General features: G+C 36.7%; 1 protein-coding gene and 1 pseudogene across 1 annotated transcript; both read left to right on the forward strand.

Moving 5' to 3' along the window:
* The window catches only part of LOC125262604, a 66,259-nt pseudogene that overhangs the window by 10,888 nt on the left and 43,138 nt on the right, over positions 1-12,233 (forward strand).
* On the forward strand, positions 780-3,021 carry LOC125263340. The gene is made up of 4 exons (XM_048182347.1): positions 780-1,152; positions 1,344-1,640; positions 1,833-2,135; positions 2,382-3,021. The coding sequence occupies exons 1-4, from the start codon at positions 915-917 to the stop codon at positions 2,531-2,533; spliced, it is 990 nt and encodes a 329-aa protein (XP_048038304.1). The 5' UTR covers positions 780-914; the 3' UTR covers positions 2,534-3,021.

Genomic DNA, 12,233 nt, shown 5'->3' on the forward strand with positions numbered 1-12,233 from the left:
ACTGGTTTTAATGTTTTAACATTAAGCCAAATAAGCCTGTGACTCAGTACAGATATTAAAGTTCACCAATATAGAAAAGTATTTTCATTTATTAATCAATGCAAAGATGAAACATAAGAATCATGTGTGGCATAAATCCTGGCCCTCACAAACACCATCGAACAGGATCTACAGTAAGTTGCAGCCTGGATCTTGAAGTGACACTGAGTGTGAAATAATCAGCAGAAAACAAGCAAACACTGACGGTCACATCAGCAGTGTCAAACTGCAAAGGTGGAGTTTCACAACTCTAAAAACCCTCTCTCACATCAGTGCGTCTGTCATTTATTACTGATCCAGTTTTGAAGAGTTTGTCTTTTCATATTGTGGACTGAAACTGATGAAGAAAATGTTTCTGAAATTAGTTTTTCTCTGTTTGTGTTTGTGGCGTCTGGATGGTGAGTTTAAATGTGTTTTTATGACTTCAGCTGTTTCTGTTCTGATGTGATAGATTACTGATTATAAAATTAGTCAGAGGAGATTAAAATTAACTTTTTCACATATAGAAATAATTACACTGATTTTACTGTCATCAAATTTGAATTCAGTCTATATTCAGTTGTTCAGGATAGATTCAATAAATAAACATAAATATGAAGCTCAGATAATCAACAGCATTAGTAAAGTGTCTTTTTATTCAGTTATTGTTCCACATATAAATCTATTTTTCATTCATCATCATTTGTTTTTGTGCTTCTGCAGAATATTAACTTATTAACATTTAATGAACTAAAGTATTTTAGTGAAGCTTCATCAAACCAACAAGAATGATTTTAAAGCTTTAATCCTTGAAAAACTGTTCTTCAGGAGTGTTTGGTTATACCGTGATTGTGGATAAAGGATATTCAGTCACTCTAGACTCTGATCTTACTGAAATGAAGGATGATGATGTGATTCAGTGGAGGTTTGAAAACACTTTAATAGCTGAAATCAATGTAACGGCCGACAGATTCACTGTATATGATGATGTTCTTGATGGGAGATTCAGAGACAGACTGAAGCTGGACGATCAAACTGGATCTCTGACCATCACAAACACCAGAACTGAACATGAAGGAGATTATGAACTACAGATCAACAGTGTGAGAAAGAGATTCTTTCTCACTGTCTTTGGTGAGTTAAACATTTTTTTCACCTGTTTTATGTTTTAATCATGAAGATTCAATTATTAATCCAAACTCCATTTTGCTTCAGTTTAATGATGATATTTACAATTTAAACATCAAACTATTTACTTCTGTAAATGACTGTCTTAATCTGTGTTGAACCCTGTTTCTGTTTGTTCTCCATGTGTGTGTTTGAAGACACAGTTAAAATATCAGTGAAGGAGGGAGATTCAGTCACTCTAAACTCTGATCTTACTGAAATAAAGGATGATGATGAGATTCAGTGGTTTAAAAACACTGTAATAGCTGAAATCAATAAACGGAAGAACAGCTTCACTGTATATGATGATGTTCTTGATGAGAGATTCAGAAACAGACTGAAACTGGACAAACAAACTGGATCTCTGACCATCACAAACACCAGAACCAAACATACTGGAGAATATGAACTAAAGATCAACAGAGTGAGAAAAAGGTTTTTTCTCATTGTCATTGGTGAGTTAAAAAATGGTTTCACCTGTTTTTTAATGACAAAATTGAAATGAGTTCATACACCATTTTGTTTTTGTTGTTTATGATATTGTTTATTTAAATGTTAAAATATTTAGTTTAGTAAATCATTATTTAACAGCATTAATGTGACAAACCCTGTTTCTGTTTGTTCTTCATGTGTGTTTGATGATTCAGATGAAGTGAAGGAAGTGTCAGTGAAGGAGGGAGATTCAGTCACTCTAAACTCTGATCTTATAGATGGTGGGAATTTGTGGTTTTTTACAAACACTTTAATAGCTCTCACCAGTAAACGGTTCAACAGCTTCACTGTATATGATGATGTTCTTGATGGGAGATTCAGAGACAGGCTGGAGATGGACAATCAAACTGGATGTCTAATCATCACAAACATCACAACTGAACATGATGGAGTTTATGACCTAGTGATATTTTCACCAGCATTATTATCATCTGAAACATTCAGAGTTTCTGTCTATAGTGAGTAGAGATAATTTATCTTGTCCATCAAATATTCTTATTTATTGTTTACATATTGAATTATTGAATCATTTACTTTGAGATGACAAAACGTATAAACACACACTTAACACACTGAACCACATATAAGTTCATATTTCTTTCTTTTTTTTTTTTTTTTTGATTTCAGAAATATTAGTTGATGTCAGCGCTGATATTAGTGTTTATTGTCTGATCTGATCTCAGTTTGATGTTTTTATTCCTCAGACTCTGTCCACTGTTGTGGTCCTACTGAAGCTGTGATCCGATTGGTCCTCTCTGCTCTGGTGGGCGTGGCTACTGTCATTATTCTGGTTTATGACATCAGATCCAGAAGAGCTGAACGAGATCAAGAACAGATTCACACATCAGGAAACTAAATGATGTAATTTCTCATAACTATTTCAATCATTCATTTATTTTATTGGCTTTATATTCATCTGCTGGTATCGATGTTCATTTATTGGCGACTCATTTCCACCATTAATGCTCAAAATATCAAATGCAAATGTTTGTAAGGATAAATATACTGAAGATACCAAAGATTGCGTTGCTCATGCAAGATTAGTTAATATAACATGCTTTCCATGATTTTTTTTTTTTTAACATGCTAATCTTTCATATTAAATTGTAATCTTTAAACACTTAAAGGATCTTGTGTGTCTTTCAGGGTTATTATTGTTCAGTCAGAGCTGGTTAATGGTGTTCAGATCAGACGTCTCTAATAGTAATAATGAAGCTCCTCTACTGGCTGAATATAAACACACTGAAATTAAATATATACAGTGGGTACGGAAAGTATTTAGACCCCCTTAAATTTTTCACTCTTTGTTATATTGCAGCCATTTGCTAAAATCATTTAAGTTCATTTTTTTCCTCATTAATGTACACACAGCACCCCATATTGACAGAAAAACACAGAATTGTTCACATTTTTGCAGATTTATTAAAAAAGAAAATAAATCTGCAAAGTATTCAGACCCTTTGCTCAGTATTTAGTAGAAGCACCTTTTGATCTAATACAGCCATGAGTCTTTTTGGGAAAGATGCAACAAGTTTTTCACACCTGGATTTGGGGATCCTCTGCCATTCCTCCTTGCAGATCCTCTCCAGTTCTGTCAGGTTGGATGGTAAACGTTGGTGGACAGCCATTTTTAGGTCTCTCCAGAGATGCTCAATTGGGTTTAAGTCAGGGCTCTCTCTCTCTGTTTTTGCTTTTTTCAGTGTCAGATTTTTAAAATTCAATTTAAAGGCTTTATTGTTTATATTTTCCTCAGATAAGAGACACAAATCTCTCTTTACTATATTTGTTATATATGTATTTGCTTGACTTTGTCAATAAAATTTTCTTACTCTGAGGTTCAAGAGTCTCTCTGTGTTTCATTATATTTATTAAAAACATTTATTAAAACATTATTTAATACATTTTTTCTAGATGATTATCAAGTTCATTATACTACTGGAAAAAATTTTTTTAGGGCTGGGAATTTAATGCGTTAATTAGATTAATTATGGAAAAAATAACATTTAAATTTTTTACCCATTTAACACACTTGCCTTACCCCCGTGATTCACACAGTTGACTGATGATGAATATGACGCAGGGCAACAACTCACTGTGTGATAAAGCCTATAGAATGTAGTAAGAACGTCCATAAAATTCAAATATAAAAGGCGATTGATTTGAAACCATTGAAGTGTACGACAACACCAGTAAAGATCAGAAGGTTCACTGCTAAATTCAGACGTGCTTTCATGCTTTGACTACTGTTGATGCTGGTGCATCGTGTGTTATAGATCAACTGATGTGATAAATGACAAAACACATTCAAACATTTGACAATAGGCGCTTACCTAGCTAACAAGAGCGTTCCCTAAATATTCAGTGTTGGTTCTGGTAAAACATTTCCAGTGTTAGAGGAAGGTTTTTAAAAGGTATAATGTTCCTCAAACATTCTTTCAACTTAATTTTGATTTAAAGTGACTGTATTATTCTCTTTTTAAAGGATTAGTTCACTTTCAAAATTACAGTTTCAGTGCAGCTTCAAAGCATTCTACACAATCCCAGATGAGAAATAAGGGTCTTATCTAGAGAAACCATCACTCGTTTTCTAAAAAAAAAATGTAACCATAAATGCTCATCTTGAACTAGCTCTCTTCTTCTACTCTATTTGAATTCCGGCAGTATAGACACTGCTAAGTGTATTACTGCCCTCCTCAGGTAAAAAGTTTGAATGAAACTCTCATATACAATATTCTAGTGTAAGTATATAACAATTAGTTCAAACTTTGACCTGAGGAGGGCAGTAATACACTTAGCAGCGTCTACACTGCCGGAATTCTAATAGAGAAGAAGAAGAAGAAGAAGAGGAAGAGAGCAGGGCTGCGTTCCAGTTCGGTTTTTAAATGCCCTTCCCTCGCTAACTTCACTCTGTCTCGTTGACTCGGATGTACGTCATTGCTTACGTTGCACGAGTGCCCACTTCTGGCGGAACCTTTGCAATGGGCTGAACTGGAACGTCCTAAGCCCTTGATCACTTGGAATCCGCAATGGAGCTGATTTATTATTTATTTTTTCCCCTTACAAATTTGTTTAATACAGCATTCTATATTTATATATATGTGTGTTTTAAAAAATAATTAATATATCATAGAATTGTTTGTGGTAGGGTAAATTAAACGCGATATGCGGTGATGTCATAATCGTGTTGCATTGTGGGTTATGGAGCTGCCTGAAGTGAACATGTGAAGTAGACTCGCTCCCTCAGTTAAAATCGAGGGAGCGAGGGTCTATCCATGTAAACTTCCCTCGTCCACTTCACGAAGTGGAACGCACTTCAAAATGGCAGCAGGGATTCCCCCGAGGGGAAATGTGTAGGGAAGTTCGCAAGTGCGTGTCTAAAACTGGAGTGGAGCCCTTGTTCAAGACGAGTGTTTATAGTTAAAGGTGCCCTAGAATTGAAAATTGAATTTACCTTGGCATAGTTGAATAACAAGAGTTCAGTACATGGGAATGACATTCAGTGAGTCTCAAACACCATTGTTTCCTCCTTCTTATGTAAATCTCATTTGTTTAAAAGACCTCCAAAGAACAAGCGAATCTCAACATAACACTGACTGTTACGTAAAAGTCGGGATCATTAATATGTACGAGCCCAATATTTGCATATGCTAGCCCATGATCGAGGCATTACACAAGGGCAGAACGTCTGGATGTGCACAGCTGAATCATCAGACTAGGTAAGCAAGCAAGGACAAAAGTGAAAAATTGCAGATGGAGCAATAACATGATCCATGAAATCATGATATTTTTAGTGATATTTGTAATTATTTGTAAATTGTCTTTCTAAATGTTTCGTTAGCATGTTGCTAATGTACTGTTAAATGTGGTTAAAGTTACCATTGTTTCTTACTGTATTCACTGAGACGAGAGCCGTCGTTATTTCATTATTAAACACTTGCAGTCTGTATAATTCATAAACACAACTTAAAAACACAACATAAACACAACTTAGCAATGTAGCATTAGCCGTTAGCCACGGAGCATAGCCTCAAACTCATTCAGAATCAAATGTAAACATCCAAATAAATACTATACTCACATGATTAGACATGCTGCATGACAGACACTTTGTAAAGATCCATTTTGAGTGTTATATTAGCTGTGTGAACTTTGTTTATGCAGTGTTTAAGGCAGTCGCGAGCTTGAGGCGGGGAGCGAGACAATTTAAAGGGGCCGCAGCCTGAATCGGCGCATTTATAATGATGCCCCAAAATAAGCAGTTAAAAAGAGGAATTAAACAAAATCTATGGGGTATTTTGAGTTGAAACTTCACAGAAACATTCAGGAGACACCTTAGACTTATATTACATCTTGTGGAAAAGCATTCTAGGGCACCTTTAAAACGTATATAATTTTACTTTTTTTTTTTAGAAAATGAGTGATCTGATTTCTCTAGATAAGACCCTTATTTCTCGCCTGGGATCGTGTAGAACTCACTGAAACTGTAATTTTGTCCTTCAAAGGTTTGTTGATCATTGAAGTCCACTATAAGGAGAATAATCCTGGAATGTTTTCATCAAAAACCTTCAATTCTTTTCAACTGATGAAAGAAAGACATGAACATCTTGGATGACATGGGGGTGAGTAAATTATCAGAAAATTTTAATTTGAAAGTGAACTAATCCTTTAATGTTCCTAAGGGTCAGTGAAAGGTGGTGCTTAACCTTTTGAAAGTTAGTTTGTCCACTTCAGGAGATCAAATTAAATATTTTAAAATGGATTGCTTTGTTTATATTGTTTTGGGACTCTCCAGGTTTACATGCATGCAAGGTCAAAAAACATTTTCTCATAATATACATTTAATTTCACCTCAGTTCATAAACGATTCATTAGAAGCAGTTTGAAGAATCAGTCACTCTAAACTAGTGATCGACCGATGTATCTGTTTACCGATATTTTTCCCGATATTTAAGCATTTTTCCATAATCGGGTATCGGTTTTGTAATATCGGATTCGCCGATTTACGGCGCCATCTTGTGGCCGTTTTGAGATTTCCGCCATTGCAGCCCGGGCGTCTGAGGAGATCAGTCAACAACAACTCAGTGCACAGGTAAAGTATATGTTCTACTTGGTTTGCTTTAATTAATCAACTTTATTTAACATAACAGACATGCACAAATGAGATCTGAGACATAAATTCCTGATATAGTTAATTTATGCAGCTTGTTTCTAAACAATTGAGACGAACTCATTGAGTCACGTAGTGTAATTCGTCATGTCCTGCCCCAATAAAGACGTAACTTTACATGAATTAAATAAAACAGACATGAATGAGTGTATGTTGAAAATAAAAGCGCTGAATTTAATTCTCGATCTGTTGTATTTGCTCACCATTAGTCTAGAAGAAAAAGTTCGTTCATATTGCTTAGCAACTGACGGATGATCAGGAGGCTTAAGCACGGCCACTGAATGAAACTTTTGACAAGATTATCTTGTTTAAACACCCTAGATTATATTATCATTTACTACATAACAATTATTTCGCTAATACACATATAAATATAGCCTACCGCTTTGTGGAAATTAATTATTTATTATCTCCATGCGCGATCGCGGTTGATTAAGTTATAGTCAAACAGCACTTTGTCAGTTGGCATTTCATGATTTAACGTTAGATTAAATTTAGATCATAAAATGCCAACTGACAAGTGCTGTTTAACTTTATATAGTCTCGGAAAAAAAAAGTTCGTTCATATTGCTCAGCACCTGAATGGGTTGATGATCAGGAAGCCTCAAGCACTAGCCTGACGTGGTCATACTCAATTCTAGTTCGAATATGAGTCTGATACTGCTCCATTGGGCTTTGATTATGGGGGCGTATTTCAACCGATCCAGGAAAGACCTCAATTGGGTAGACCTACAACCAGTCAGAGCTACAGAGTAAGTGACGTATGTTGAGCGACGCATAGTTGTCAACAGAACTCTTCTTAGCGACCATCGGGGCCAGCTGATAAATCAAACTTTTGCCGAATCCTGTAGGAAGGACGGCAAAGACATCTTTCCCATCGACAAATGCCTTGATCGCGGTCCTCTGTTCCTCTTTTAAAATCAATGCGCTGTCGATATCTTCTATAACGGACGCGATGGCGGAATCTACACATCTCAGTTCTTCAACAGCCATCATTGTTGTAAACTAATTGACCTCGCAAAGACTCGCCCCCCTTGGTTACTGTTGCTTTGTCCGACAAGCCGTGGCGCTGTCACGCCACACAGAGTGAAAAATACATCGCAGAGCAAAGAGGAAACTGACAACACATCGACAGATGAGACAGAGCAGGTTACTTATGATATTAAACAAAGTCCCAGCTTTCAAACTGTGTAGTTATTTAAAAAATTCAAACAATAAAAACCGTTTTGTGGCTCTTTAATGTGTTGTGACCATGATCGTGACAGATTGCTGTAGCGCCTCAGCTCAAGAGGCTCGTTAACCGATCATCTCTTCCTACTAGTCCATTTATAGCATCAAATAAACATGAATGAACATGAGAATGAATGTTGTTTCAAACGCGGAAAGACGTCAATATGCACAATTTTTCAAGTTTAACTCCACCGATGTTAATCTTCTAACTCCTGACTGCTTTGTCGGACAAAATAGCGGATGCGGCGTTCTGATTGGTTAGATCGCTTGTCAATCAAACTCCCCAAGCGCTCTTTGATGACGTAGCTGATTACGTTTCTGGTGATAATCTGTCAATCATCGCCCTGACAATGTGATTGGTCCGAACAGTTTCTGTTCGGGCATAATTACTCCTCTACGGATCGAGTCCAGACCGAACTCCCCGACCTCAAAATGTTGTGGGCGGGGCTAAGTTCGGCTGGCATCCAGGCTACTCAAGCACGGCCACTGCATGAAATTTTTGACAAGATTATCTCGTTTAAACACCCTAGATTATATAATCATTTGATTTACTACATAACCATTATTTAGTTAATACAAATCTAAATAAATGCAGCTCTGTGGAAATTATTTATTATCTCCACACGCGATCGCGGTTGAGTAGCCCAATTTATAGTTTTAAATATGAAGTTTTTTTTTTGTATGCAAGGAGGGAGTGATTGTTATAAATAAAATGGTTTGTTCAGCTCATTTGTGTTGTAATAATTGTCAAAAACAGAAGTATAACAGTAAATAAATATCGGTTCTGCATATCGGTTATCAGGTACATAAACATGCAAATAATCGGTATCGTATCGGTTATAAAAAATCAATATCGGTCGATCACTACTCTAAACCCCTCCTTTCCGTGAGCCTACACTGCTCTGATTGGTCAGATGGCCCAATCCTTTGTGATTGGTCTGCTACATGCATCGCGCGCCCATTGCCATAACTGAATGACAGCTATATCAATTCACAAGACATTGTATACAATATGGACAGAAAATCTCTTACAACTCGCTTCTTCTCTTCTCTTTCCAAGCGTGCTATCTTACAATCTGTAAGATATTCACAGTAAAATATCCAAAAACCACTAGGCTAGTGTTATATATTTTGTCCAGCTGATTACTAACAATATCTCTAATGTTTTCAACTACTTGTAAATCATGAGAAAATTCCCATTCTAAACCATAGACAGTAAAAGAAATGGACACAGCGACCCCATTGGAACTCAATTGAGACAAGTGAAGCCCATTTTTAGCGATTTTTAGCACTTCCGTTTCTGACGCGCAGACTCAAACTAAGCTTGATGACGTCAGCAACCTGTCTGACAGATGTAAATCTTCTAGTAGCTGTGCGTGCAAACTGCCATCATTAATCTTGCAGAGACGGCGAGCTTGAGCGGGGAGTTCTTTGGCGTGAGTGAGCAGGAGTAAGTATTCTGATTAATTATTTTGTATAGTATTTTAAAATGTAACGCCAGTACGCCATATTAAGTTAATGCATACTATTAAGAAGTTTTGTAAAATTATGTTCAAGAACTGATATGAATTCATACCCAATAGTTATTTAACGGCCCAGGGATTGAATATTTTAAATATAATTTAATTTTTGATGCACATGATGTTGTATAACGTTAATGGGCGCCGAATATAACCACAAAATGGCGTTAACTGTTATCTACACATCTACATCGCAAGAGAAATGGACGAATCAGTCATATAAAAAAGTTATTCAGTAAATCGCTTGGACAAAAGTGTCTGCTTTGGCCTGTTAAATAACATATAGATAATAAATGGACAATAACGAATGTCACCAATAACATCTATAACTAATGGTTGCCCTTTTCATTTTTCTTTCCTCATAGGTAAAAATACAAACTTTTCTTCTGCTAACACCAGAAAAAGAAGAAAGAAAAAAAACTAAAACCATGGCTAACTACGCTACCAACAAAGGTAAGCCATATTAATATAGTATCATTTAAAACTTTTTTCTTTATTTCACGTTATGTAGGCTATGACATTTTGTAGATGGCTTCCGACCAGGATGAAAGGGATCACATTCATCTTCAAGCGTAGATCTGTAAATAAATAAAGGAACGTTAACCGCGATTGACATTGAGATTTTTCTTACACTGCCTGTATAATTTCCTGATAATTCCTCCATTCCCCGTCAATATACCGGCCGTTACCCATACTTCATTATTTAATGAAGTAGATAAATTATTAAAGTTCGTGGATAAAAGCTACTTCATATGTATTCACTTGCCACATACCGAATTATTTCCAATTCCCCAAAAACGTTGTTGAAATATTTTGTCCCGTTGCTTTTATGGACTCTATATCTATGAGCTTCTCTCTCGACGTCTCCCCGATTGCCTGCGAGCTTCTCCTCCTGTCTGTACGGTAATTTCTCTACTGTGCGACAGAGAGTCGAGTGGTTATGACGCAATTGTTAGCCTTTTTTCACAAAAACTGTTTCTACGGGGCCATAATGTAACATAGAAGGTAATGGAGCCCTTTATACATTGTCGTGTATCTTTAGAAATAAATAATGGACAAATGGAGTCTTTAAATGCCTCAGATGTAAAGTTATTCGCTGTCAAAGTGACGCCAAAATGAATTGGAGTCAATGGGATGCTAACGCAAGTGAAGTTCTGCTACAAGATGGCGGCACGCGGCCGACTTCAACTTCCGGTCGACTTCCTTCCCGCTTGTTCTAAACAGTGACACGGGGCAGTGCAGTCGCCTGTCAATGACGTCAGTTACCCTTTGTTACCGCCTTTACTGACGTAGAAACCACATGACAACAGTGTCGTGGACAAATGCGGAAGTAGTGTCTAGCGTCCAGCAAGTTCAAGCAGTTCCTTATTTACTTCTTGCACATTTTATGGTGGATTGTGTTACTTATTTATGGAACATAATTACTGTTTACCATCTGCCGCTGGTTCTGTCGACAAGGACAGCTCCCGTAAACGTAAGCGTACGGGCCAACCAAACGACCCAAGAAGAGTTTGGGACAAGAGGAGAGAACGAGTGAGGATCAATATTGGTGTTGCGTTTTCTAGATGGAGAGAGCTTCACGACAAACTTCACCTAGAAAGAGATGCCGATCTCGCTTGTGTTTTACTCGACAGGTGAGTTGATTTGATTCGTATCTTTACAGATAACGTATGCCATTATAACGATCAACACGATTAGTATTATGGGGCATACACGCCAAACGCAGGGCATTGCGTCTTTAGACCCGACGCATCTGATCCATAGTCTGATCGCGTCTTTGCATTGACTTTGTATGTAATCTACTCGCGCCAATCGTTGAACTTGCGTTTGCTATGTATGCCCAATTATTGTGTTTGAATGTACACGAGTGTATATATTTGTTGAACAAGTGGTAATCGTTTTCATATCATCTGACTAAACAGTAATCAATTAATTTGATAATTTACTGTCAAACTATATTTGCTGTATTGTATTGCAATATAGCATGACGCAATATGTAATGGTGGCATGTGAACTTCAGTATTGGATAGATTTTGTTAGTTACTGTAGCAGCTACAGTGTAGTTATCATAATTTTACATCATAACCTCACAATAAAAATTGTGCTGTCAATACATATGGTAAAGCGGAAGCAGCGCCGGCGATTGTGTCATAATAAAAGTCCCGCTGCTCGTGAGGCGTGTGTTGCGGAAAGCAAGTGAAGCTGGTAATGCTCTTTGTGGAGATGTTTAATCAGATCTTCAGAGATTTAATGTCTTTTATCTTCAGTTGATTTAATCTGAGACGACTCTATATTTAATATAAACAGATTTTGTGGCTCAGATAAGGTCCAGTTTAGGTTTATGTATTTGCTCTTGGCTGACATGTGGCATTGCTGTGGCTTGCTTGTGGCTCAGATCTGGCAAACAGAAGCGGCCCACACAAGGACCATAATTCAGGGCAGCATGTGGGCCAGATCTGGGCCAACACATGGGTAATATCTTACACTTGTGTGTTTAATGCTGATACTGTTAGTCTTCATCTTAATTCATTTCTCAAGATTTATAAAAGAGACAAATTTAACAAGATTATACAGTCAGAGAGAAAAAATTTCATACAAAATGTCCAAATGAAAGACTATTCTAAAAAACAGGGTGAAAG

This window comes from Megalobrama amblycephala, linkage group LG2 (assembly GCF_018812025.1).
Source record: "Megalobrama amblycephala isolate DHTTF-2021 linkage group LG2, ASM1881202v1, whole genome shotgun sequence".
Classification (NCBI taxonomy): domain Eukaryota; kingdom Metazoa; phylum Chordata; class Actinopteri; order Cypriniformes; family Xenocyprididae; genus Megalobrama; species Megalobrama amblycephala.

What these genes read in the sequence shown, in the direction of transcription:
- LOC125263340 (XM_048182347.1), top strand. Translation starts at nt 915, where the DNA reads ATGAAGGATGATGATGTGATTCAGTGGAGGTTTGAAAACACTTTAATA. An exon ending in ATTCTTTCTCACTGTCTTTG is followed by an intron (nt 1,153 to 1,343) that starts GTGAGTTAAACA and finishes GTGTGTTTGAAG; the next exon opens with ACACAGTTAAAATATCAGTG. An exon ending in GTTTTTTCTCATTGTCATTG is followed by an intron (nt 1,641 to 1,832) that starts GTGAGTTAAAAA and finishes TTGATGATTCAG; the next exon opens with ATGAAGTGAAGGAAGTGTCA.